At 37.1% G+C, this 27,031-nt stretch overlaps 1 protein-coding gene across 2 annotated transcripts in view; it reads right to left on the reverse strand.

The window, feature by feature from the left end:
- DARS1 (aspartyl-tRNA synthetase 1) overlaps window positions 1-27,031 on the reverse strand; it is a 59,725-nt gene that overhangs the window by 20,149 nt on the left and 12,545 nt on the right. For both annotated transcript variants that reach the window (XM_088146509.1, XM_088146510.1), the window contains exons 4-7: window positions 24,280-24,382; window positions 12,138-12,240; window positions 9,936-10,016; window positions 9,046-9,105 (exon numbers count right to left, since the gene is read on the reverse strand). In XM_088146509.1, the coding sequence (XP_088002635.1) occupies window positions 9,046-9,105; window positions 9,936-10,016; window positions 12,138-12,240; window positions 24,280-24,382 (347 nt within the window). The remainder of the gene's footprint in view (window positions 1-9,045; window positions 9,106-9,935; window positions 10,017-12,137; window positions 12,241-24,279; window positions 24,383-27,031) is intronic.

The raw sequence follows: 27,031 nt of genomic DNA on the forward strand, positions 1-27,031 counted from the left end.
TACTCCAAAGCTACTTTTTTACCTTCAAAGCACTACATAGCCCTAGTCTATTCACTTATATTAAATAACAGAAAATATAGCATAGGAAAATGAAAGTGTTGCCAATCTGTAAACCCCATCCCCATGACTATCAGATAACTTTAATGCAAGAATTCACTCTACACAGGCAAACACAGGTTGTAGTCTTTGAAATCTTTGTAGTAACTGGATTTAGGAATTCTGGCTTCAGTATATCGAAATTAAGCCTTTAGAGAAATTGGTTACTGATGCCTTAAGATGATAAACTTCTAAGCAAACTGAATACTTCTTTAGAAAGAAAAAAAAATAAGAATCAATATACTAAAGACCAGATCCAATTGCTGATATGAAAAATTTCAGAAAGGAATACTGTAATTTGTAACACTAGTCATTTGTTAAACTGACAGCATGAAGAACATATTTGTGAAGAGAGTGAAAAAAATAAGTCGGAAAACTTGCATGAGTTAACATGTTTGATTTGTTGGAATCTAATTTCACTGTAGTCCTCAGATTTTAATAGTACATTTATTTTAAATTACATTTAAAGCTGGAATCTATTACTCTAAAAAGCAACATTAAGATTTCTAACCTGGCTATAGGACTACATGTAAATTCCCACTCTAACACTCCACTCTCATCTCCAAACATGTCTTACTAACTTGTGCAATTAACTAATCCTTAATCAGAAAAGTGTTAAATTAATGGAATGCAGTGTGAAAGAGAGAAATCTTTTATTGTTGTATTTTCAATTCTTTTGCAGTGTATGGTAAGATACTGAAGATTATGCTGAGTGCTAAAGAACATGTAAAATACATTCCTGAAATGAGTCTTCCAAAATGAGCCTTAAATAATTGTGAAACTCTTCACTACTGCTCATAAAATGTGAACGTGAATATTGCTTTTGGAAAGCTACAGGCAATATTTTATCTTTCAAGTAACATCTCTGGTGTTCACATATGCATAATTCTATGTTGGTACAATACTCTGTTAAAATTTAAGGGAAACATTGCAGCCTCTTTGAACAATTTGAAAGCTGGCATATTCACAAAGGCCCAATTAGTAAGAAGCTAATTTGCTTCAGGCAGCAGATGAAGTGCCTGTACACAGAGAAATCCAGAGAAAACTTTTAGATCATGGGAATGCCTTCTCTTGCCTCCCCCTCTCCCCCTCCAATATATGTATGTGGTCTGGTAGCTGGACTTACCATGAAGTACCATTCTGATCACTAGATAATGGACCTGACAGGAAAGGGTTAACTCTACCTCTTCTTGTTAGAAGTCAGGGCTTAATACCTCTTCCTATCCTGTGGAAATCTCCTTCCTTCAGTTGCATGACTTGACATCAGCTGTGTGTGGCAACAACTCTCCTTAACTGCCTATCTTACTCTGTAACCAGTAAAAAAACAAATGGGAAGGGCAGTGTACAACAGATAGCAATAATGCAGTGAAGTAACTTACAATTTGACTGTAGGGCTGCCTAATAGCCTTCTTAACTCTCTGCCTCCTTCTAGCTAAGGTGAAATGGTCAAGTCCAACTTTGGGTGACCAGGACTATTACATAGTCCAATTAATGCTGGGTATCGGAATGGAGCTGTAGGAAAGGGACATGCTACAGCTCTCAGGATGGGTCAATTTAACAGCTTACAGCACTTTTTATAACATGGTGCAATCTGGTGTTTGAAGAGATGAAGTGTTCTTTTTGTCTTATAAAGGTACATGAGTCTACCCATATAGCTGCCTTATAAACATCTATACAAAGCACTCTGGCCATTAAGTAGATAGACCAAGTAACAAATGATAGTCCAACACAAACACCCTGGGTTCTCAGGTGGCCCACAAGGATTATTATCAGCTTTGTGAATGGTTTGAGTGCTGATGTTAGGGAGAGAGCTGGAAATGATCACTTCTATATCTAAACATTAGGAATTGATGGGAAGGTCTAGCTTAGCAATGCAAATAGGCTTGTGACAAATCCACCAAGGCCAGAAAGGTACTTGGTATGTTATGCACTTCAGTGTCTCCATTCAGAAGCTTCAAGTGCCTGGTCTGTTTGTTTAGAGGCCTGATATTCAGGATAGCTGTTTTATCTCCAGTTTCCTTTAGTACTATAAAGAACATAGGATATGTGCTCTATCGTGCCAATGTCCAGTAAATGTTCTATTGTCTCCATAATTCTGAGAAGTTTCTCTCTATTTTTGGAGATAAGGAAAGACAGGTGATTGTCTTTTGGCTTTCTTGTCAACTTGCATATCTGCATTAGACTGTTTTTGTAGGTATGCATCCAGGTGCACCAAAATTTCTGCAATTGCCTGCCTACCTAGAAAGTAACCATTCTCAACTACTCTATCTGGCTGACAGTAGGTGTGCTTTAGTTGTCATGGCTAGGATCTCCAGCATACGCTTCCTTGTATGCTTCCTATCCAAAAGGTTGGGTTATAGTCTTTGGCATGAAAAGGCGATACAGGACCTTTCTCCTCCTTCCTTCTGACTATAAGTAGTTCTTTTTCAGGACTGATTCAACTGCTCTTCCAAACAGCTTCATCCCCCACCCCCCATGGCTTTGCTATGAGGTTGGCTTTTGACTGGTGGCCCCTCTCCCAAGATCTGAGCCATAGGCACTGTTCATGCCATCACTTCCAATGCCATAGATCTAGCTGCTAAACTGTAGGCAGTCCACAAAGATGTCTGCTGTGATTGCTGCTACGCGAAACAGTCTACTGATGCCCTCTCTTAAGTACTTGACTTTTACCAGTGCTTTTAGGAGAACACCTGTCCATATCACTGAAACTCTGATGATGATGGAGAAGAGACCTGCAGCTACAATTCCTAGTGTGGACACCGGTCTTGGAAAGTGGCTGAGATATGTTTACATAATATCTTTCTGTAGCCTGGGATCCAGTGGTTCCTATCTCACCAGCCTAAGTCCTTTCAAGTAGGGTGAATAGACTAGATTCACCTGAGACATGTCCCTTCTCTAACCCTTATGCCACCATGAAATTTTTATTTAAGCAATCAGTATGAAAACAGATGAAGTAATGAAGTTGAAGAGTTTTCAGTAGGTAGAGTTTTTCTCAAAAGAAGGCCTCAATATTGAGCTATTAACTCAAAGCATAACTGGATAATAGAGAAAGGCCTTTCACGATTTCCAAAATTATCATTTTAAAAATCCAGGAAAAAATGAAATGGGAAAAGCTCTCTGTTTGACAATGCCATTTGATAATGACAAACCGATTCCCGCCTATGTGTATTCCTGGACAGTTGTTCTAAAACTGAATTCACATTGCTGAAACCATCCAAACTTGCCTCAGGAATGAATTTTGCACACCACTTACCTATACCCTCATCAGAAAGATAATCATTACTAGGGACTGGGCTACATCAGACTAAAAGGTTAAGTTAAATGTTGCAACAAGAAAAATGTGTCAGGCCTAGCCCAAGGAACTCCAAGAGACAATGCCAATTCAGTCCAGCTATGTTTATTAGCTACAACCTCTAGCAAGAATCTTCCCAGACTAAAACCCCAGTCCCCAAAGTCCTCCAGCCACAACAGTGTGAATTCCTCAGGGAGGTGCCAGTCTCATCCTCTTGTTCCTCCCACGCGGTTCTGGCGAGCTAAGAAAATGTTTATCTCCCTTAGCTTGGCCTTCATAATTCCATTCCATCACAAAATGGTATCATAACATATAAATGACTCACTGCTAGCTAGCAAGCATACTTTAATTTTTAATAACTTATTCTAGTTTTTCTATATGTAGGAAAGAAAATTCAGTCCTGCCTGAAGTGGGCATTGACCACATATTTTCCAGCATACACCATAGTCATACAGGCTAAAAATATTTCAAAAAGAAATTTAATTCTCATGAGGCTGTTTCCATTCAACACCTACACCCTACCCTACCCCAAAAGTGTGAACAAACTATCACTGGGGATTTTGGAAAAGCAGGGCACAACAGTAACTGCTTCAGTTGTGTGATGAACTTACACCTAATATAACAGTGCTAAACAACTTCATATCTGATCCAACCCAGATGACCTAAACCAGTGATTTCCAATCTTGAATTCAGACTGTGGTGTGGTCTATGGCAGATAGTGGTGTAGTCACCAAAATAAAAATAAAAAATAATTTGAAACAATTGCTGAAATCTCACATTATCTTGAATTTCAAAAGATGTTGGCATCCTCATTCAAAATCTTGTGAGATTATTTAAATTGCTATTTAAACTTGAGGTTCTGCAGATGTCATGTGCAAGATTCATTTGTGCCGCAATGTTTGCAGGCACTGTGTTTCTGACCTTTGATTCATGTGATGCTTTGCAAGAACTTGCCATGTTTTAGTGATCTGCAGAACAAAAAACAAAACAAAACCCCAAAGGTTCATAACTGCTGACTTAAGGCTGATGCAGTTTGTTTTCCTGCACAGACCGGAGAATGACAACAAAGTTGCTGAACTTTTCATGAATGCTCACCTGCTTTATAAGTGGGACATTCTATGGGTTAAAACAATTTGTAGTCAGTTTTTTAAGAAACCATTTCTGAGTTGGTTAATTTACCCAGCATTTAATTAAAATAACAGTTATTAATAAAAATCAATCCAGGTTTTATGAAACCTGAAAGTAAACTCTGCTAGAAAAAAAGGGAGGAAACATGACATATAACTTCAGGTCTCTGACAGCTCCTCACCATGTCATATGTTTATATTTCATCAGAATAATTTCTGTGTAACAGTTGAATCATTTTTATCCTTTTATTTTAAAAACCATAAAAGCTATGAAAATATATATACATGTAGATCCATTAAACAATACTTTTATTTGTGTAAATAAACATAAAAATATTAAGAATATGAAAAATCTGCCCTTTTTCAGACTATAGTATTATCCCTATGAAGATTAAGTGAGTACATTTTAAAAATTGTTTATTTCTGATTTGAAATGGTGGCTGTATCTATTACTTCTCCAGCCAAAAACAGCTCTGATACATCTCTTCCTGTATCTGTATGCAGAAGATAAATTGAAATTCCAAGCTGTGATGTGGTGGTGGAATATATTATACCCAAACTGCTGTGGAGGAACAAGGATGCGGGTTTTGATTGATCAAATTGGAGATTTTCCTCCTTTCAGCATGAAGATGGTACAGCTAAGGGGTCAGAAACTAATCTCCAAATCTTATATATCTCAGTGCTTCTGCTTCTGAAATTTCACATGATTTCATAGGAATACTAAACTTTTGCACAAATTCAGCCATGTTTAACAATTATTTCTATTTAATAAAGAGGTTCTAAAGATGTTATCTAGGTGAAGGAAGCAATGGCAAACTGTATTCCATACTGCAGCCAAGAAAATAATGTGGACATCTTCATGAAGACACCAGGAGTTGAGGTGAAGGAGACTTTATCATACTTTTTAACCATATACTGCAACCTACCAAAGATATTTTTATTCAGGAACGTTTTTCTTCTATTGGGAAACATTTATACCTGGTGATTTTAAGTGTTCGGCCTGCATCCGCTGCATTTTAATATTGTAGTTTTAGAATACTGCAAGTTTAATAGTAAGCTACCTCAAGCAGTAAGTATACATTAAGAATGTGGTAGCCTCCCCTCCCCGCAATATAAATAAAGGAATGCCTACCTCTTTGGATGCTTGTTGACCAAAACAAACAAACAAACAAACAAAAACCCAGCAACAACTGTCCCTGTCCTTTGAGATATGTTTCATTCATAGATGAAGGATGCAATTAGTAGAAGGATGCAATTGAAATTTTTTTTTCAATTTTTAATTGAAAAAGTAATCTAATACTTATGAAATCATGGTTCTTTAAACACATCAAAATACCCTGTGACCGACTTACAACTTAAACATATAATTTAATTCAATTAGAAAACAGGGGCTTGCATATAGCTGACAAAGTCTGGCAATTAATAATCTTTCTGTTTTGTACAGTTTACATAATGCAACTCCCTGACACCAATTCTCCATGCACATATATTTATGAATGTTTTCAGTTAAGAATACAGTTTTCTTTATATATTCAACCTTAAAGCTACACTATATAAATTTTCTGTTTTGGTGTTCCCATATAGAGCATCAGAAACAATTAAATAAATTTGGATGTCTCTGTTAAGATAGCTAAGCGATATGTAGTGTCCAGAAAAAGAATTAACAAGTTGTGCCAAGGTCACTAAAGGGTTGATTATTGAAAACGATATACTAGTAAATTAACGATGGGAATATCGTATACTTTAACCAGTTACGCCCTTTCCTGGATCAGGATGCCCTTCGAACGGTCACTCATGCCCTTATTATCTCCCAGATAGACTACTGCAATGTGCTCTACGTGGGGCTACCCTTGAAGAGTATCCGGAAGCTTCAGCTGGTCCAGAATGCAGCCACGTGAGCTATTTTTGGGGCCCGAAGGACCCATATACCACCAGTGCTTCGCGAGCTGCATTGGGTACTGGTTTGTTTCCGGGTCCAATTCAAGGTGTTGGTTATACCTTTAAAGACCTTCATGGCATGGGGCCAGGTTACCTGAGGGACCACCTCTTCCCCACGAGTTCATCCCGTCCCACCACACAGAGAGGGCATGCTCTGGACCCGTTCGGCAAAAGAACTCCGACTAGCGGGGTCCAGAAGATGGGCCTTCTCTGCTGTAGCCCCCACCCTTTGGAATAACTTGCCCCTGGAGGTGAGATTGGCCCCCTCACTCCCAGCCTTTCGGAGGGATCTGAAAACCTGGCTCTACCATCTGGCCTGGGACGAGGAGGGGGATCATCAAGTGTGGGGTTGGCTAGTCCCTTAGTGGCCTGGCGTTGCTGCCTTGAACCATCGGCCTCCTGGATTTTTTCCCTTTCATTTTTGTGAATGTGTATTGTTATAGGTTTTAATTGTATATTTATTTATTGTTTTAACGTGTTGTGGGCCGCCCAGAGTCCCCCATTGGGGGGAGATGGGCGGGGGACAAATTTAATAAATAAAATAAATAAACAAACAAACTGGAAGAGATGATATGATACATCATCTGGTTAGTTTCATCTGGTCAGCAGAGAAACTGACCATCCTAAAGGATCTAGAATAGAAATATTTTAGCAAAATTGTAGGTGGGGTTTCAGGAGAGGAAGATTTGGTAAATTTTGTTCAGTCTGTCCAGGTGCCACAGAAAATGTAATTAGGTTAATGTAACAGATAAGCTAGTAAAATCTTTTAGTATTTTTCTACTAGATCTCACACAGAGTTATTAATAATCTGCAGAATTATTATTTATTCAATTAATTTATTTATTAAACCAATTTATATAGCCGCCCATCTCATCACAGGCAACTCTGGGTGGTGTACAACAAAGCTAAAAATAGTCAATGAATACATTAAAAATATAAAAATGAAAATAGAACAGAGAATAAAAGGATGTTAAAAATAAAGGAGCCACCTCACTAATTCCCGTGTCCTCTGGGGCCCCCAGGCTAGCATAACCAAGTCATAAAGGTCTTCCAGAAGCTCAACGACAAGGCCAATTCCACCTCGGGGGGAGAAGATTCCACAGCGCAGGTGCTACAGCAGAAAAGGCTTGCTGCCTAGGGCCCGCCAAATGTAGCTCCCTAGGTGACAGAACCCATAACAAGCCCCTTCTGCTGGATCTGGTAGGACGGGCAGATGAAATAGGGGAGAGGCAGTCCCTCAGATAGCAAAGCCCCACATCATGAAGGGCTTTAAAGGTCAACACCAACACCATGAATTGGACCCAGAAACAAACTAGTAACCAATGCAGCTCGTGAAGCAGAGGTGTAACGTCCGTTCTACTAGAAACACACATAATTGCGCTGCTGCATTTTGTATCAGCTGAAGTTTCCGGATACTCTTCAAGGGCAGCCCCATGTAGAGCACCATTATAAAGGGGAACTAACCTACTTACTTACTAACCTAAAGAAATGGGCATTTTTAAAATCAAGCCGATGCTTAATTTCTATAAGTTTTTTTTTTAAAGCAGTTTAATAAAACTAATTGTTTAGAATCAGAATTTGGGTTGAACAAAGATCCTGCAATATCAGACTAGTTAAGCCACACAGTTTAACAAAAACCTAGCACAGAAACCACACACATCATGGCAAAATAATGGCAAAGCAAATAGCTTTAGATAATTTAAGTAAGGAATGGAAATCTATTTTTCTAAAGCAAATAAAACATATTTAGTACTATTCTAAAAATAGAAAGAATCCTTTGGTTTGATGCACTTGTATTTTTATAGGTTCAAAATACCTCATTTATCCCTAAAATTTGAAGTGCTACTTATGGTAATTCATTGAAGAATAGCTTGCCTCAATTAGGCTACCATAAAATAATGCATGATTCTGAGGAAGCTCAGAATCAGGTAATGTACTCCTTTGGATTATACTGTAGTATATGGGACAAAGCCAAATATTATTGTATACAGTGCTTACATCACCATTCTATGCTTAATTAAGAGCTTACTCCCAAGCATTTATAAAATTATGTCCATAATCAAAATCTATGATCATTCTGTGAACTGTGCCAGTGTTACTCATTTTAACATATTTTAGCATGCTTCACTAATGTGGCACAAAAAATGACAATACTGATCTAAGTGAGGATTATAAACCCAAGAGAACATAGATCAATTTGCAGATATTGATTTCAGTATTATTAGTCTCAATGAAATCCTTCATTTCAATATGCATTCTGATGTGAATAAAAATAAATCAAGAGCTTCAGAGAAAGGGTGATGTGATTTTGATGTTCTTAGGAACAAAGCCTGGCTAAGTATGTGGTTCTCTGGTATTATCACAGTATTATTCCATTTGGCTATGACCACACAGTACATAGCAAAAAATAAAGTAATATATAGAAGTTCAAGTGAAGGGTTGTACTTAAAAACAATAATGTATTATTGACTTTTGTTAGGTAAAATGTCTTTATAACAATGTATCATGGATCCTTCAGAACATAAATTGTTATAACATTGTTCATGCCAGCTTTTGAACAATTAGATCAGTTCCAAGACAATGAGTTCTTACCCTCAAGTCAATCACTCTGTTGTCCAATCTTGTATCCTGGTTTACTGTAGCTCTTCCTTCCTGAATAGTTGCAAAGAAACATATACTGAAAACCACATGTACTAACTAATTAAAATCTCATGAGATTTCGCAACATTTCAGGTGAAAGAGACTGCACTACATTTCAGCATTCTCACGAGATTTTGGCCATCTGAAATTTTTAAAACTGAAAAAACCTCATGTCTAAGATTGCACAATGGCACTTAATGCTTCTGACACTTGCCTCAGACATTTCTTTCTTAGCTTTTAAGAGTATTCCAAGCCTAAACCTTCCTTTTACAATCACTGTCCTCTGGACTATATTCAGAACATTTCATATGGTTAGTTTTGCCATCACTTTAATTTTAGGGAAACTAGTACTGTACTGCCTTTTCTGAGGTTGCTGTCTGAACACACATATACATACAAGAAAATTCAGATATAAGTTTTCCCGTAAGATTAACCAAGTCCCCTATGAAGTGAGATTTCTGTTCAGAAGGGCCATTCTGAACATGACTTTACAGATAAAATTGTCCTTATTAATCTAACTCCTGTTCAGTTTATAGAGTGACAGTAATTATGAGAACATTTCCATGTACCATGAGATAGAAATGGTATAACTATTATGCATTTAATAGTTATTTATAACTATTGATGCATAAAATCTTGGTCTATCAGACGCTGCTTAAGGACAGGTACCCAGCAGTAAAAATTATTTTCCATATTTATGAACTAGAAAGCAGATAATGTTGGATGGGGCCAACATTTAGGATTCAATATAACATTATTAACAGCAGCTAAAGTTTCAAGCCTTTGGCTAACCATTTATTATTTTTAATACAATGTTACTTATCTAGAAAACACATTTTCACCTCTTCTCCTTCAACCTCTGGCCGAATAGCATCATCCAGCTGCAAGGGCAGTCGCGGTTCAGCCAAACTGATTACGTATATCTGAGAGAGAGACCATTTATAAATAAATAAATGTGCTGCAGGAACTATAGTGTGATTCAGAGAGGCATGTTTTTGGTAGAAATATGAAAACAAGTTTCCATAACCGATTACTAAAAGAGTATAGAGGTCTAAAAAAATGAAGTATACATTTATTTGATTAATGTTCATATTTATACTAGAAATGTTTAATAAAAACATAGCACTTTTAAAATAAGATCCAACAAACTTTATTATAAAAGATATTAACCCAACTTAATATCTTAAAATAATGGGCCTGAAAGAACTGAGTTGTCTTGAAAATACAAAATCAGTTTCGGTTACAGCAAAATCCAACAGATAATACAGTGGTACCTCGGGATACGAACTTAATGCGTTCCGTGACTCTGGGCGTATCCCGAGTTGGTCGTAACCCGACCCAAATTTCCCCATAGGGTTCAATGTAAATCCGGTTAATCCGTTCTGCCCTCCAAATTTGGTCGCACCCCGAAGCAAATTTTCCCATAAGGTTCGATGTAATTACCATTAATCCGTTCTGGCGTCCGCGGACCACGCGTCAGGGGTGGGAGAACGGCCGGGCGCCACGCAGCGCGGCAGGAAAAAGGCCGGGCGCTGCGCGGCGCGGTGGGAGAACAGCCGGGCGCCGTGCGGCGGAAGAACGGCCGGGCGCTGCGCGGCACAGCGGGAGAACGGCCGGGTGCGGCGGGGCGGGAGAACGGCCGTGTGCCGTGCGGCGGGAGAACGGCCGGGCGCTGCGCGGCACAGCGGGAGAACGGCTGGGCGCGGCGGGGCGGGAAAACGGCCGGGCGGGGCGGGAGAACGGCCGGGCGGGGCGGGGCAGGAGAACGGCCGGGCGCCGCGCGGCGGGGCGGGAGAACGGCCGGGCGCCGCGCGGCGGGGCGGGAGAACGGCCGCAGACCACATGTCAGGAGCGGAAAAATGGCTGTGGATCACCTGTCAGGGCGGAAAAATGACCATACCCTGAGGTGGAGTTCGCACATTGAGGTAAATTTTTGCAGCCGGAGCTGGTCGTAACCCGAAAAGGTCGTTAGTAGAGGCGTTCGTATCCCGAGGTACCACTGTACTGCTGCAGTTAAGAGCAAAAGAGAGGCAGCTGATGTCTTAAACAGGATTATAATTTGCCTGTGCTGTGCTATTAAAATGTGGAAGTACAAACATAAATTTATATACCAGCAATGTAACAATCTTCTGTGGTAAAGTGTAAGAACAAAGGAGCAAGAAAAAAAAATAAAAGAAAAAATCAGTTAATAATCTAAGTGAGTAAATATTTAGGAACCTGCTTCAGTAAGTGATTGATAGATAGTTCCTTCTTTTTCCCATGACATATTCTTAGAACTGACTTTTGTTCCCCAATGACAGATGACTGAATTTGTCCAGGAAAAAAAGGTGAAGATAAATTGCAGTAATACAGAACTTTATTATGAGCTGGAGGAGTTTGCATGAAGCACGTTCACCATCATGAACATGTGCTTTGTGCTTGACCACCCTCACCGTGTCAGTCGCTTTATGAATATGCAAGCCCCGCCCAGGTAGCAAATTTGCAAGTGTGCTCATAATTTGCTCCCAATATTCCAAAAACCCTAAAAGGTTCCCTATCCATTTGCCCTTCACCTCCCATTTTAATAGGGAAGGCAATATTTTAAAAATTCTGGAGTCTGGACTTTTTCCATTATTTCTACTAAAGGAAAAACTATTACACTTTCTGAAATTGCCTGGGAAACAGCTGGAATTTAAGTAGCTTGTGTTGAAGGAAGCAAATGTTTATTTAGATTACATGATATATCTTTTCCGAATAGGTATCTGAACTAGTCATATCTACAGAAAAACACATGCCTATATATTTTGTCACTGTTAGAAACAAATTTTGACTATAATCTAGGACTAATCATTTAAAAAACAGGTAAAATGAATCTTCACTGTCTTATGAAACTAAAATTACTTCTTGATTTCTATTTTAGTTAAATTTGCTGCATAAATGAGGGGGTTTTTTTGGTGTTATTTACAAGTGTAAACCAAAAGGACTGTAGTTAGGGCAATTATCCTTCAAAATGGTAACAAAAAACAATGATATGGCACATTTTAATTTGCTTATAAAAATATTACCTTTTGAATGTGTAGTTCAACATCTTGCTGGGTGCAGCCACCAATTTTATGTGGCACTTTTCTTACTACACCTTCAATGTCAACAATGCTCTCTTTGTTGATGCTGTCAGTAAAAACAAAATAAATAACTGCATCAAAGATTCATTTCAGTTTTGAACAATTATTTAGTTATCAAGATAGCTACATAATTTTTAAAAGAAGCTGTAGACATTTTTAGAATAAAATAGAACATTTAAGGAGGTTATTTAAAATACTTCATTAAGAAGGAATGTTTCTGTTAAATTATTTCTTACAATAAATAACAGGATTAAGTTAAAATAATTTCTGATTCAATCATTATATCATATTTCTGGGAAGCTTTAAAGAGAACCTAAAAATCAACACAAATACAGAATAAAGAAAACAAAGAAAGAAAAAGAAAAGAAAAAAGACAAAAGACAAAAGTACAGAACAAAAAGATAAAAAGAAATAGAAAGAAAGAGCTTCCAATTTTCTCTGCAGTAAATATGATTACAAAGTTATCTCTTACTCTAGGATTACAAAAAAACCTCACTTTTTTTCTATTATCTAATTTTTTCCCCTAAACATCAAAACCACGAATCACAGGTGCATTTTTTTTCTGTTTCATTCAAAAAGTCTATAAAGCGTTTTCAGTCAGCCATGGATGTAGATATTGTTTTTTCTCTAATCAAAGAAGTCAATTTAGCCATTTCTGCAAGTTTCAAAGTCTTTACCAACCGTTCCTCTGTTGTGGGTAGTGTCAAACTTTTCCACCTTTGAGCATATACAGTGGGGCAAAAAAGTATTTAGTCAGCCACCAATTGTGCAAGTTCTCCCACTTAAAAAGATGAGAGAGGCCTGTAATTTTCATCATAGGTATACCTCAACTATGAGAGACAAAATGAGAAAAAAAATCCAGAAAATCACATTGTCTGATTTTAAAGAATTGATTTGCAAATCATGGTGGAAAATAAGTATTTGGTCACCTACAAACAAGCAAGATGTCTGGCTCTCACAGACCTGTAACTACTTCTTTAAGAGGCTCCTCTGTCCTCCACTTGTTACCTGTAGTAATGGCCCCTGCTTGACCTTGTTATCAGTATAAAAGACACCTGTCCACAACCTCAAACAATCACACTCCAAACTCCACTATGGCCAAAACCAAAGAGCTGTCGAAGGACACCAGAAACAAAATTGTAGACCTGCACCAGGCTGGGAAGACTGAATCTGCAATAGGCAAGCAGCTTGGTGTGAAGAAATCAACTGTGGGAGCAAGAATTAGAAAATGGAAGACATACAAGACCACTGATAATCTCCCTCGATCTGGGGCTCCATGCAAGATCTCACCCCGTGGGGTGAAAATGATCACAAGAACGGTGAGCAAAAATCCCAGAATCACACGGGGGGACCTAGTGAATGACCTGCAGAGACCTGGGACCAAAGTAACAAGACTACCATCAGTAACACACTACGCCGCCAGGGACTCAAATCCTGCAGTGCCAGACGTGTCCCCCTGCTTAAGCCAGTACATGTCTGGGCCCATCTGAAGTTTGCTAGAGAGCATTTGGATGATCCAGAAGAGGACTGGGAGAATGTCATATGGTCAGATGAAACCAAAGTAGAATGTTTTGGTCTAAACTCAACTCATCGTGCTTGGAGGAGAGAGAATGCTGAGTTGCATCCAAAGAACACCATACCTACTGTGAAGCATGGGGGTGGAAACATTCTTTGGGGCTGTTTTTCTGCAAAGGGACCAGGACGACTGGTCTGTGTAAAGGAAAGAATGAATGGGGTCATGTATCGTGAGATTTTGAGTGAACACCTCCTTCCATCAGCAAGGGCATTGAAGATGAAACGTGGCTGGGTCTTTCAGCATGACAATGATCCCAAACACACCGCCCGGGCAACGAAGGAGTGGCTTCGTAAGAAGCATTTCAAGGTCCTGGAGTGGCCTACCCAGTCTCCAGATCTCAACCCCATGGAAAACCTTTGGAGGGAGTTGAAAATCCGTGTTGCCCAGTGACAGCCCTAAAACATCACTGCTCTAGAGGAGATCTGCATAGAGGAATGGGCCAAAATACCAGCAACAGTGTGTGAAAACCTTGTGAAGACTTACAGAAAACGTTTGACCTCTGCCATTGCCAACAAAGGATATATAACAAAGTATTGAGATGAACTTTTGATATTGACCAAATACTTATTTTGCACCATGATTTGCAAATAAATTCTTTAAAAATCAGACAATGTGATTTTCTGGATTTTCCCCCCCGTTTTGTCTCTCATAGTTGAGGTATACCTATGATGAAAATTACAGGCCTCTCTCATCTTTTTAAGTGGGAGAACTTGCACAATTGGTGGCTGACTAAATACTTTTTTGCCCCACTATAGTAATCTTGCTGCAGTTGTCATATATAAAAACAAAGTTCCATGATTTTTTTCTAGCTGTCTGTCCATTAATCCCAAAAGAAAATATCTGGTTTCAATTACACATTAGTCTTTAAAATCTTCTGAATTACTGTATTTATTTGTATCTAATTTTTTTTGGCTTTTCTACATGTCCACCATATATGATAAAATGTCCCTTCATGTTGTCCACATTTCCAGCAAAGATCAAAGTACCTTTATACATTCTAGACAATTTCTCTGGTGACAAATACCAACAATACATCATTTTATAAAAATTCTGTTTATGTCTAATCCTGACATAATGATTTTTGAAATCTACATTAACCTTAGCTTTGTCAAACCACTGATGATATCCATGCCACCCAAATCTCAGATCATGTCCTTCTAACTCCAATAGCCTTCCATTTCTTAACAATACCCATCTTTCATCTAAGCTAAACAACAGGCCACAAAATAGATTTCAAATCTGGTAGACCCAATCCTCCTCTTTCCTTTGCATCTTGTAGTACCTTATATTTAACTCAGGGTTCCCAACCCCCCGCCATACAAATTTATATATATCCTTCTGACTTATAATTATTATTCAATAATGATACTGGTCTGTAGTTTCTTGCTGAAGTCAAATCTTGCCCCTCTTTAGGTATTAATTTTATATTAGCGTTTTTCTGGCATCATTCCTCCTTGTAAAATAGAATTCATCGTGCTTTGTAGAGGTTGTAAGAATTCATCCTCAAAACACTTATAATACAAACTCGATAACCCATCTTGTCGAGACACCTTTCCTAATTTTAGTAGCTTCTGAAAATTTTCTTATTGTTATAGGTCCATTCATAATTTGTCTTTGTTCTTCTGTAATCCTTGGTAAAATTGGTTTTCTGAGACATTCCTCTATTTTCTCCACTGAAATATCATGTCCTCTATATAAATTAGAATAATATTGATAAAAAAAATTTGTATAGCCACATTAACCATTAAAATGACATCTCCCTCTTGTAATTTCAATATCATTTTCTTTTCTCTTTCTCTTCAAAGTATATAAGTCTTTCCCTGTTTTATTTGCAAATTCAAATTTTCTTTGTTTCACATAATTCAATTTTGTTTCCATTTCTCGTATTGTTAACATGGATAATTGTTGCTGTAAGATCTTAATTTGTTGAGAAGTATTTATATTCCCTGGGGAGTTCTTTAATTCTTCTTTTATTTTTATCTCATCCAAAATATTTTGTATTCTCTCTTGCCTCTTCCTCTTAAGTTCAGAATTATGTTATATCAGGTAACCTCTAATAAAACCTTTCCTCGCATCTCAGACCATTCTCAAATCAGTACCTCTACTTAAATTATTTTCAGAAAATTCTTTTAATTTCTTTTTGCAATCCTCAACAATTTCATTCTTCTGTAACGCTTCATTTAGTCTCCATCTGAAAGAACTAGATCTTCTTTTATAAACCAAACTTACAGGATTATGATCTGAAAAAGTTTTTAGTAAAATCTCTACTTCGGAAATTTTAGTAGCCAAGTCTCTTAAAATCCGAATCATGTCTATTCTTGAAAAGGATCTGTGTCTTTCTAAAAAATAGGTGTACTCTCTTGAACTGCCATTCTTCTTTCTCCGTACAGCAACCAATCCTAAATTGTCCATCAAATCAAAGAAGGCTTTTGGCAGTTTACCTTGAGTAATTTAAATATTTTTCTCAGAAGTTCTATCCAGTTGGGGGAAGACAGCTATCCTTGGTTTCAATTCAGCTATCCAAGTATTAGTCAAGACTTTCTATTTTAACCACAGGATTGCAGTCTGGTAAGATCTGTACAAACCTCTTTCAGCAACAATTCTTGCAGTATTGCAAGATAAACCCACAGTCCCCACTTAGTGGTGAATCACTTTCAATAAGTTTTCTCGAACACAAATTTTTCAAATTAAAAAAAAAACATTTCTTTAGTTATGAAACAAATGCTTTTAAATACGTTTTTAATTAACTAAACACAGTATCACTGAACTACAGCCTGATTCAATGAAAAACAAATTCCTGTTTGTTTTTTCCAACCTGACTGATTTTCTGGTCACTCTGAGAAACATGACACCTTCCCAGTTGGTGGTCTTCATTTATATTAGTTGCCTTAAGGCCAATTTTCAGCATAAAACACAGTATCCTATTTCTTCCTCTCTTATTTCTTGCTGTTTCTTTAACTTATTTTCTAAGTTGCATTTTGTATAGAATAAATTATATGGGTTATTTGTAGCTTTGAAATCTGCATACTAGTGAACAGGTAAGCATGGATTCATTTTACGTATTATTGGTATTCCAAAAAAGATCCATTTAACTAAAGAACATACAGTATAAATTGAATTTCCCACATTTTGTAACCTTGCATAAACCTAGTTATCTTGAAACAGTTTTTAAAAGTTCTGAATAACTTATCTCTGAGTTTGAATTATCTCAGAGTGTTTCTTGGCAGTTCATTCAATTTCATCATCTGCAATCTGAAGCCTTTGATCTTGAAAATATTGCTACTCATGAAATTCCATGTTTCTGATAGTTGTATTAGATGCTCCTAAATCAATAATTTATTTTTATCAGAAACTGAAATAAGATGAAATCAGAATAATAAGTTCAAATATCCTACCTATTCTTGTACATAAGTGGTAAGTTATAAAAATTGAAAAAAGCTTTTTTTGATTGTAAATGTGGCTCAAACAACAATGATCTATTCCATGTTTACTGTATATTTCAGAGAATCTTCAGTTAGGATGATTACAATCCTGTTTTGAAGGTATAATTCAGGTCTAGGAAATCTATCTACCTACCTATCACTATTGTATAGCCACCCATCTCATGTATGTGACATTAGCTGTGAGAGATACATATTTAGGATATCCAATTTTCAGACCTACTTTTTTGGACTGAAATTAGCAGAATTGTCAAGCCTCTTTACATTAATCACTGCTAGTCAAAGATGTACACTTAATTCACTGTTACTGATACCTTATGCGTAAGAGTCAGCCAAAATAAGTAAACAACATTTGAAGAATAAACCTGGCTTGCAGCAGTGGATTGTTGATACTGGATCTTTGTCAACTGCTGAATTAATTTTCTTTTTTGACAGTAGAATAAAGAAGAGGAATTTCAAGTGGCTTGGGCAATTTTGCATCCATAATGTCATATTTTACATTCTTTCATGCAATGCATTTTTATTTTGTTTTTTTACAAATCAGATGTAATACACTATGTTTAATTGTTGATTTAAACATATAGTTTGGTAATATAATTTAAATTTAATTGAATGTGTTATTGTTATTTTTTTGCTGCCATTAAAGCAAAAAAAGAGGAGTTAAACATAGAATGGGTACTTTATCATTTCTAAATGAAATGCACAGGGACTTGGTAACTATGAAATTCTGGACGACTGCAGTCCCTTGCCATTTAACTGGACAAGTTTTCATACTACTCATATTCCAATTACTCCTGCTAGAGAATGTGGTTTAGTCTGTAATCAATACTTGTATAAATTATAATACTATGCATTTGGAAATTAGGATACTGATATTATCACTTTGTTAAGTTGCCCAATACCCGAAAATATATGATAGATATTTATTTTCCAGCTAAATAAAGGTCGTTTCATATTTTTATCTTCCAAAGTGTTAAATATTTATAACAGCTGAAAATTTTAAAAAAAGAAAAACCCTCAGGGAAACTAATCCATGCTAAATGAACATATCAACACGTCCTTTGGACCTGAGAACTGTTCTTGCTGCATTAAACATTGAGCTACAAACAACAATCTTTATGCTACTTTCTAGAGAACTGGCTCAATATCTTATTTACTGTAACTCAGCAGAGCAGGGCTAGCAAAGAGAGTGATCGTCTGATGTTATCTTACCTCTACTAAATGTTCCCCTAAATCTCAAACATTTTACTAATAAATCAACTCTGGCAAGATTGTTTCATGGTTACTAATGCAAATTTAATTTCATCAACAAGGAAGTTATGTTCTGGAGGCCTTCCTCCAAAGGAGTTGAATAGTAGATGAGAGTGGGTTTTTTCATGCATAATATAATTGGTGTCTTAAACTAACAAGCTGAGAATGAGCACTGGATACATTTACTCTTCATCCCATTGTGTATTTCCTCCAGTTCTGTGTAGCTTAAATTCAGTTCAGTGTTACAACTAAAAGAAAGAACTGTAGTTTAATTCCAGGAGCTAAGCAGCACCTTAACAATATGCAAATTATGATTACAACTGCAACTTTAAGATCTTAGTAAACCAACATTAAACTATTATATCCCAATTTCAATCAGGGAACTAGAGTAGCACACTAAAGCCAGATACAAAAAAGATGTGAGAAAAGTGAGTGGGCTGGCTAGCATTCATTCTCAGGTTTCCTTTAAAACAAACTGGGAATGCTACGTGTCACCTGACCAATGAATACCCCTTAAAATATTTCAGTCTATTTCAATTTCAAAGGTAAAACTAACTAGTTTTGCCATTTATCACTGTGTATTTGTAGGCTTGGCAAGACAAAGGGATCATTAAATTATCTGACCAGATTTATAGTAAGTTAGCTTCTGATCACAATCATTATTTTAATTAAGAGCATTATCTAATATTCCTGAGGTATGAAACCATTGTTTCAACTGAAACAAATCTTACACTAAATTAAGCCTTGTAAAATAAGTATCTTGAAATGCTGAATTCCAGGACAATACAGCACTGAAATGAAATGTTAAAAAAAAGTAAGATTTTTCAGTTGTATACACTACTGAGAAATATCTGGCCTATAAAAAAGGGAAGAAAAAAATAGTGCAGTCTTTAATAGGTGAGGTCAGTAGAATAAAGATAGTTTATCATATAAAGATAGTTAACAGCACCATCTCATACATGGTTACATAGGAAGATTCTACAGGATGGCAATCTTAATCTGGTTCCCCTGTTTCATAGCAGAAAAAGCTAAAGCTGTGAGGCATCTCCTGAAATCATGATGTGTTCTTGCATAAAAAACCAAGAACGTTTATATAAAAAGCAATGTATGCATCTTAAACAACTCCACACCATTTTCCTTTGTACTTCCGACATTGATTGAACAGCTTCACTCCACTGATTTTTTACTGCTGATATTAGTCTGCTGATATTTACTGCTATTAGTCTGAAAAATGTTTTCAGTTTAAGCACTGAAACCGTTTCTTATGAGTATGCAGTAGAAACGAATTATCCAAAATTTACATTCTGTATGAAAGCTGAAATAACTTCAGCTCAGTGCAACTGTGTCAATAGTTACCCTCACAGTTATGAAAGTGCTCAGTTATGTGCCAATTCTGAAAAAGAGGAACTATTACTTAGTTGGCTAAGGGAATGAATGTTGTACAAGAAATGAAAAGAGTGGCATGACCTCCAATACTCTTCTTTCCTTACTTACAGGCACATCTCTCATATAGTATCAGATGTTCAAAGCAGATTTCTTGAAAAAGGTTGAAAATCCAGACTCATGAACTGAACACAAGGCTGTTCATTTGTGTATGTGTGTGCGTGCATACATTAATGAGTCTTTAAAAAGAATCCAATTAAAATCTGAAAAACTTTTAACACTTCTTTTATTTTCTTCTTTCCCAATTTATAAAATTAAGAAGCACCATAAGTTATATAAAATACCACACAACAGATGTTCTTTGGGGGTCTCACAATACAGATTTGTTTTGTGGCTTATGACTGGACTGCTTCTTTCAAACTTTTTCATGCTTACTCAGTAGAGCAGCAGGAGCTAGTGTTTATTAAAAAAAAAAAAAAAAGGAAAGAAAAAAAGATTTAGAGTACCAGACATCCTGCTATGGTAAAGGCAGTTTATTTAGTCGCACGGAAGCAAGAATTGCTTTCACCCATAGCTCTGGGTCCTCTGCTTTAAACCTTTTTGTCCTTAACACTGATCATCTTGGCTTGGTTGTTAAAAATTTTGGCATGCCTGTGCATTCTGCACATGCTCTATGCAATGCTGATGTGGAACTTCAATGTGCATTTAATACTGAAAAGATTCTATGTTAATTTGGATACATTTGTTGAGCTTTGGAATGTGTGTGCATTTTTCATAAGTTCTTATCTTACTGTTGTAAAATTATTAATGTAATTAAGAAGCATGTGGGTTATTATGTGTGCCTTTGAGTCTTTCCTGACCCTTGGCAACTTCCTGGACAAGTGCATGAACTGCATTTTTTTCCCTTGCCGCTAGCAACCATCCCTGTGAGTAAACAAAAACATCAGTACTGAGAAATGTTTGAGTAGGGCTTGTGACTGGCAAGTAGGTTACAACGTAAGTTTATCAAATCTGTTGTTTAGACTTCCTAAGTAAGTCAGGTATTAGTAGCTTCAGAAAAAATAGTCCAAAAGATTTTTTAAATCAAAACATTAGGAAAATGTCATAGGGGAAATGTGTTAATTGAAAAGAATATTAAAGAGACTAACTATTCCCTTTGTTTTATAATCTGTTGGCTGTGCAACCCAGATTTACTTAACCTGAAAACACTTCTGTTTTTTCTCTTTTTTTTGGCGGGGGGAGATTTTTTGAAAACAGATTCTCACCTAAGAAGACTTTTCAGTGGGTGAGAGTAGAGCAGGGTTTTTTTTTTGTTTCCTACTGAAAATTCTTTTAATGGTTTCAAAAATGTTTTAAAAACCATCCCCTCACACAATTTTTCTGGAGTCTGATTGCCAGGTAGATCCTCAGCAGAGATTAACACTGCTTTTTCTTGAAGACCTGGGATGAAAAGCAAGGGAACTGCAGCTGGTCTCAAATTCCTACAATTTTGTATGACCAGAACACTTAAAACAGTTCAGATTTTACATCAGTAGAACACAAAACACTCGAGTTTTATTTTGCTACAGCTCAAAACAAAACAGGATTTATTTTATGCAGCTACACCAGCCCCAACTGTTGTCTCAGACAGCTAACTGAGCAAGCCAGAGAAAAGCATGATAGCAGACATCCTCCTCATTACTAAATCTGACAAAACATTGCAACCACTACCTGTGGTAGGGGTTTCTTACTCATCAAACATTATCTAGTGCAAGTGGGTGCTCCCCAGGAAAGGTGACACGCTAACCCATTGTTCAAATCTGGTTGCTGACTGGGGAAGTCCTCATATCCCTCAATAAGAATCTCTCCTTCCTGCATTTTTCTGACTTGTCACTTGAGGGTTAGTACCTTCACTAACCCTGCAGATTACTGGTAGCTACCTGCCTGCTGCTCAGATATGATCAGTGATGAGGGAAAAGTGGTGTTCTTCAGACACCAACTTACCTGTATCACATTTCAGAGTCAATCACTGGGTCACATCGCTTGGGTGATATACAGTGTAGGACTTATAGTTATGTATCACTTGAGTGATGCATGCTTCATGAAGACCTAATAGTAATCATCTGAGTGATCCACACTGGAACTCTCCAGTCATGCTATTACCTAAATGATGCATCCCAGAGCCTCTGTAACCATAACACCACTTGAGCTAATATAGGATTCAAACACTACTGCCTTTCTTACCTGGCTCTACCATGACTATCTCCACACTTCAAGCAAGGCTTTGGTGGATGTCAATCATTGGGACAGACAGGGTATGTTTGTCCTGAGCCTATACATGCTACATAGAGCACATAATGCATTTGTGTGTAAATCCAGGAGCATGAGGCTTGTTCCAAACTCTCAATGTTTCCCAAGACAATGTGAGTTACTTTTTATACTGGGCTGATAAAAGAGTTGAAAGTTATCGAAACAGGGATAACTGTTTATCCCTGTTTATCCCTTGTTTAAGGCAAGCTTTTAGATCTACACCAAAAAAGTGGGAAGAAAGCAGACAAGAGTTTCGTCACTCTAAACGGCTATACATGTGTTATTTGAAAGTACAGTACTGACTGCAATTCTTGTGTTGTAGCCTTAACTTTCCTTCTACTAAATGTTATTAATCAAAGTTTTTAGATTCTTGTGGATTAACTATTGCCAGTTTAGACTGCAAGGAAAGAAATCTGACAGGCTGGTAAACACTTGGAATCATTCAGGTTTTGTTATGTTATTATATGGAACACTTGAAACCCCACGTTATTCCATAGGAACTCCGGGGGGGGGGGGGGCTTCTTGTTTTGTGCACAACCATATACAAGAATAGTTGGAGAAACCCTCCCTGACATGGTACTTTCAAAACTGCAGGAGTAGTGTCTAAATAATATGGAGGGCATCAGGCTGGGGAATACTTAATAGAGACTGGGTCCAGTTAAGCATTATATCAGAATACAGTAATAATCACAATCAATCTGAATTGCTAGATCTATTGGAATTTCTCTTTTTCAACTAAGAGGAATGTATCACCTCCTTCTCTTGCCCATTACAACTATTTGCACTTCTGATATTTATAGATGCACAGAAGGACACCCACCTTTGGTGGCTCAGTGTTGCCTTTAATGGCTTTTTGGGGGAGGGGGGAGCCAAAGTCTGCAATAGTAGATTTAAGATTTCTGTTTAGTTCAGTTTGGGAAGGGGCTTTTAAAAATGTATTAGATCAAATTTAGGCTTACGCTGTAGTTTTTATTTCTTTTTTCAAAATGGTCAGAAGCAGAAATTTGATGGTATAGTCAGAGGTATAGAAAAAATATAGACAGGCTAGGGAAAAAAGTGTCCTGTTCTGGGAGACCAATTCACCAAGACCTAGATTACATGAAAGTTCATTCTTTTACTGATAAAAGCTAGAACAAACAGGAAGGAGAACAGCAGCATTTCAAACGTCTTGTACTAGTATGTTTTTAACCACTGAGATAATCCTTTATCTTAAATCTGGATATACCAGTTTAAAAGTGAATAATTGTAAGTACATATGTTCTGTTACAAATCAGATTTATAATTCATCTTAGAACAAAAGGGATCCATAACATACAACTCCCTCTCTCATTCTCACTGGTTTAACTGTAAACACCAGGAAAGAGACTCAGACTCAAACAGTTCTAAGAGCAAGTCTAGAAATCCTCTCTGATAACTCCATTGCTTAGCTTCTTTCCAGGAGATCTTGCTTTCTGTCCTTGCTCCCAGATTACTTTGGTTACCCAAGAAACTGTCACATCATCAGGCCCAAATTTTAAAGGTGCCTACAAAGAGCAGGAGCACATTGACTGCAATACTTTTTTGATAAAACAGAAACAAAATCCATTACTATTAGGAAAATGTTTGATAAAGGGGGGGGGGAACCCTACATAGAACAAGATTAAGCACCAGTGAGACCGATTAAAGGAATGTAAATTAGGTTCTTAATCCTTTCCCTTTTAAGAAAAAAAATTACAGTGCTGAACTTCTAAACACCTTTTAATTTGCCCTTGCTATTTAGACAAGACAAAATACATTGCATAGCTAGGAACTGATACTTAAAGAAAAAAAGGTTGAGCCTGTGTTCGCAGGGACACATAGACATCCAAGAAAATAACGTCTCAGAGCTCAACTTGCCAAATGTTTTGTTAGCGAGCCTGAAATAAATGGGAACTGTCTGTGGAAAGAATGCCCCTTTAGCAGCTCAGAATGAACTTCAGGCCTGGGTTCCATTTTGTCTTTTATAAATGTAAGGCGTTCAATGTTATAGTGAGCTGACAATTTTAAATAACTACATTTTAAAAACAAGTACAGCATTGATGTTAATGTGTGAAAATGGTCCCAACCCCCGGGAGCCAGAATTCCCACAATTGTTCACTGTGACAACAGGATATAATTGCCTACTTACTTGGCAGCAAACTTTACCATCTGCTTACTTGCATGGTCTCCCACAGCCACTAAAGCCTGAACATTAAACTGCTGCTGACGTATGACTAAGAAACACTGTTTTCCTGAAAAGAAAGAGGAAAAAACAATGCAAGTGTTTTCAGGACAAATTACTTGGGAACTTTCTGAATGAATACAAAAAATACGGTCTATTCCTTTAATATCAGGCCAGGTTTTAGATGTATAAAGCAAAGTACAATCACAGATATGTATAACCTTTGCTACAGTTTTTACACCACAATAATCTTGAGTTTATTTTGTTGCTATTTTTTAAAGGCAATTATCCTTCAGGAGAAAAATATCAGGTGACTGGTATATAGAACATTTAAGGAAAAAACCTCACATTTACCCTTGCTAATGATAACAATAATAAGATCCAAAGAATGATGCAGCTACTTATGTGCAAAGATATGCAAACAATTTAGATGAGGATATAAAACCAAAGCAATACCTAAGATCTAAGGTAAAGTCCAAAGCAGAATGGACTGATTGTGAGGTTCCCAATCTGCCTCACTGGTTTTACCTTTTTGACCTAATCTGGCATGTTCAAAGCACTTAATAAATAATATGCATTGAACAGCAGGAAGAGGACAGACACTGAAGAAACACAGAAGCTATTTCAGTTACCTCTTTAATCCAGAGTTAGGCAACCAGAAGCCTTCTAGATATTTGGAACCAAAGTTCCACAGTACATTATTATTGGCTCCATGAGTTGTATTTGATGAGAACTGAAGTGCAAACTATTTGGAGGCCACAAGTTGCAGATTCATGCCCCATTCTCTGCTAGACTATAACTGACTTGTGGCAGTGGTAGCAGTAGCAATGCCAAGTAAGGTACTATTCTAACCTCCAGAGCTGGCTTTCTTGTCTTCACAGGTTCTCTCTAGTATCCAATGTAGGATGAGCATTTATCACTTCAATTTGGCTATTCCAAGATGTCAAAAATGAAATTCACCATCTGTAGCTCTGCCTTCTCCAGCTCATCTAGCATTTTGTACTAGTTGCTCAGTACAAAAATGGCATCATAACAATCAATCAAGCTCTATGAGCAGGTAGCTTAATCAGGATTGGTTGTTAGGTTAAAAATGCTTTGTCTAATCTTTCCCTTACCAATGTGTCCTTTGATAGTCTTAGCTCGCATTACAACAGAAAGGAATTTTGGCATATGGCATGCTTGTTTCAAATAATAGTAATAAATAAAAATTACAAACAAAAAAATGTGATGAATTCAAGTATTTAACATGTATCAACAGCAGCAAATGCAGACTAAGGAAAAAGATGAAACCGTGGATCATGTAATTAGTGGATGTAGCAACATTGCTCAATATCTTGACAGAGTAGCTACTATGATCCATGGGAATCTGTACAAAAACAAAAATTTACAAATTTCCTGAAGGTGATATGACCACAAAATTGAGCAAGAGTTGAAGATAACGTTAACATTTTATGGGATTTTCACATACAAACTGATTGCTACCTACAGCACAACACATCCGATATAACAATATTTGAAAACAGTAATTTTGCAGAAGTGGCTATACCTGGGAACAAGAGATTCAAGGAAACAGAATTAGAAAAAATATGAGCTATAGAGAACTAACGCTCAAAATAGGAAGATTATGGAAAAGATTTTGCAAAGTCATTTCTATAGTTATTGGCACATTGGGTGGAATAACAAACAGATTAAACACAGTTTTGCAAGAACTAAATATTTCTGCTGCATTGGCTACATATTTGCAAAAAAAAAAATTGCTGGGCACATGTTATATCTTACAATATTACTTGGATAATTGATAGGTTCCTGGCTGGAGGTCAAATTTTCAAAAAATACCAGTCGAAGATGTGATTCTTTTTGTCTGTTCATTGTACTAAATTATTCTTGATGAATAACAATACTTAATATAATAATAATAGGAACAACACAAATAATACTTTGGGAATTGCCTGTTTATGCCTTATTGCAAGTACAGTCAGGTCCAGAAATATTGGGACATCGACACAGTTCTAACATCTTTGGCTCTATACACCACCACAATGGATTTGGAATGAAACAAACACAATGTGCGTTAACTGCAGACTGTCAGCTTTAATTTGAGGGTATGTACATCCAACTCAGGTGAACGGTGTAGGAATTACAACAGTTTGCATATGTGCCTCCCACTTGTTAAGGGACCAAAAGTAATGGGACAGAATAATAATCATACATCAAACTTTCCCTTTTTAATACTTGGTTGCAAATCCATTGCAGTCAATCACAGCCTGAAGTCTGGAACGCATAGACATCACCAGATGCTGGGTTTCATCCCTGGTGATGCTCTGCCAGGCCTCTACTGCAACTGTCTTCCTGCTTGTTCTTGGGGCATTTTCCCTTCAGTTTTGTCTTCAGCAAGTGAAATGCATGCTCAGTGGGATTCAGGTCGGGTGATTGACTTGGCCATTGCATAACATTCCACTTCTGTCCCTTCAAAAACTCTTTGGTTGCTTTTGCAGTATGCTTTGGGTCATTGTCCATTTGTACTGTGAAGCACCGTCCAATGAGTTCTGCAGCATTTGGCTGAATGTGAGCAGATGATATTGCCCAAAACACTGCAGAATTCATCCTGCTGCTTTTGTCAGCAGTCACATCATCAATAAATACAAGAGAACCAGTTCCATTGGCAGCCATACATGCCCACGCCATGACACTACCATCACCATGCTTCACTGATAAGGTG

The sequence above is a fragment of the Python bivittatus genome, unplaced genomic scaffold (genome assembly GCF_059951505.1).
Source record: "Python bivittatus isolate LINGU-HERP-01145 unplaced genomic scaffold, Pbiv_v1 ctg000480_np1212, whole genome shotgun sequence".
Taxonomy (NCBI): Eukaryota; Metazoa; Chordata; class Lepidosauria; order Squamata; family Pythonidae; genus Python; species Python bivittatus.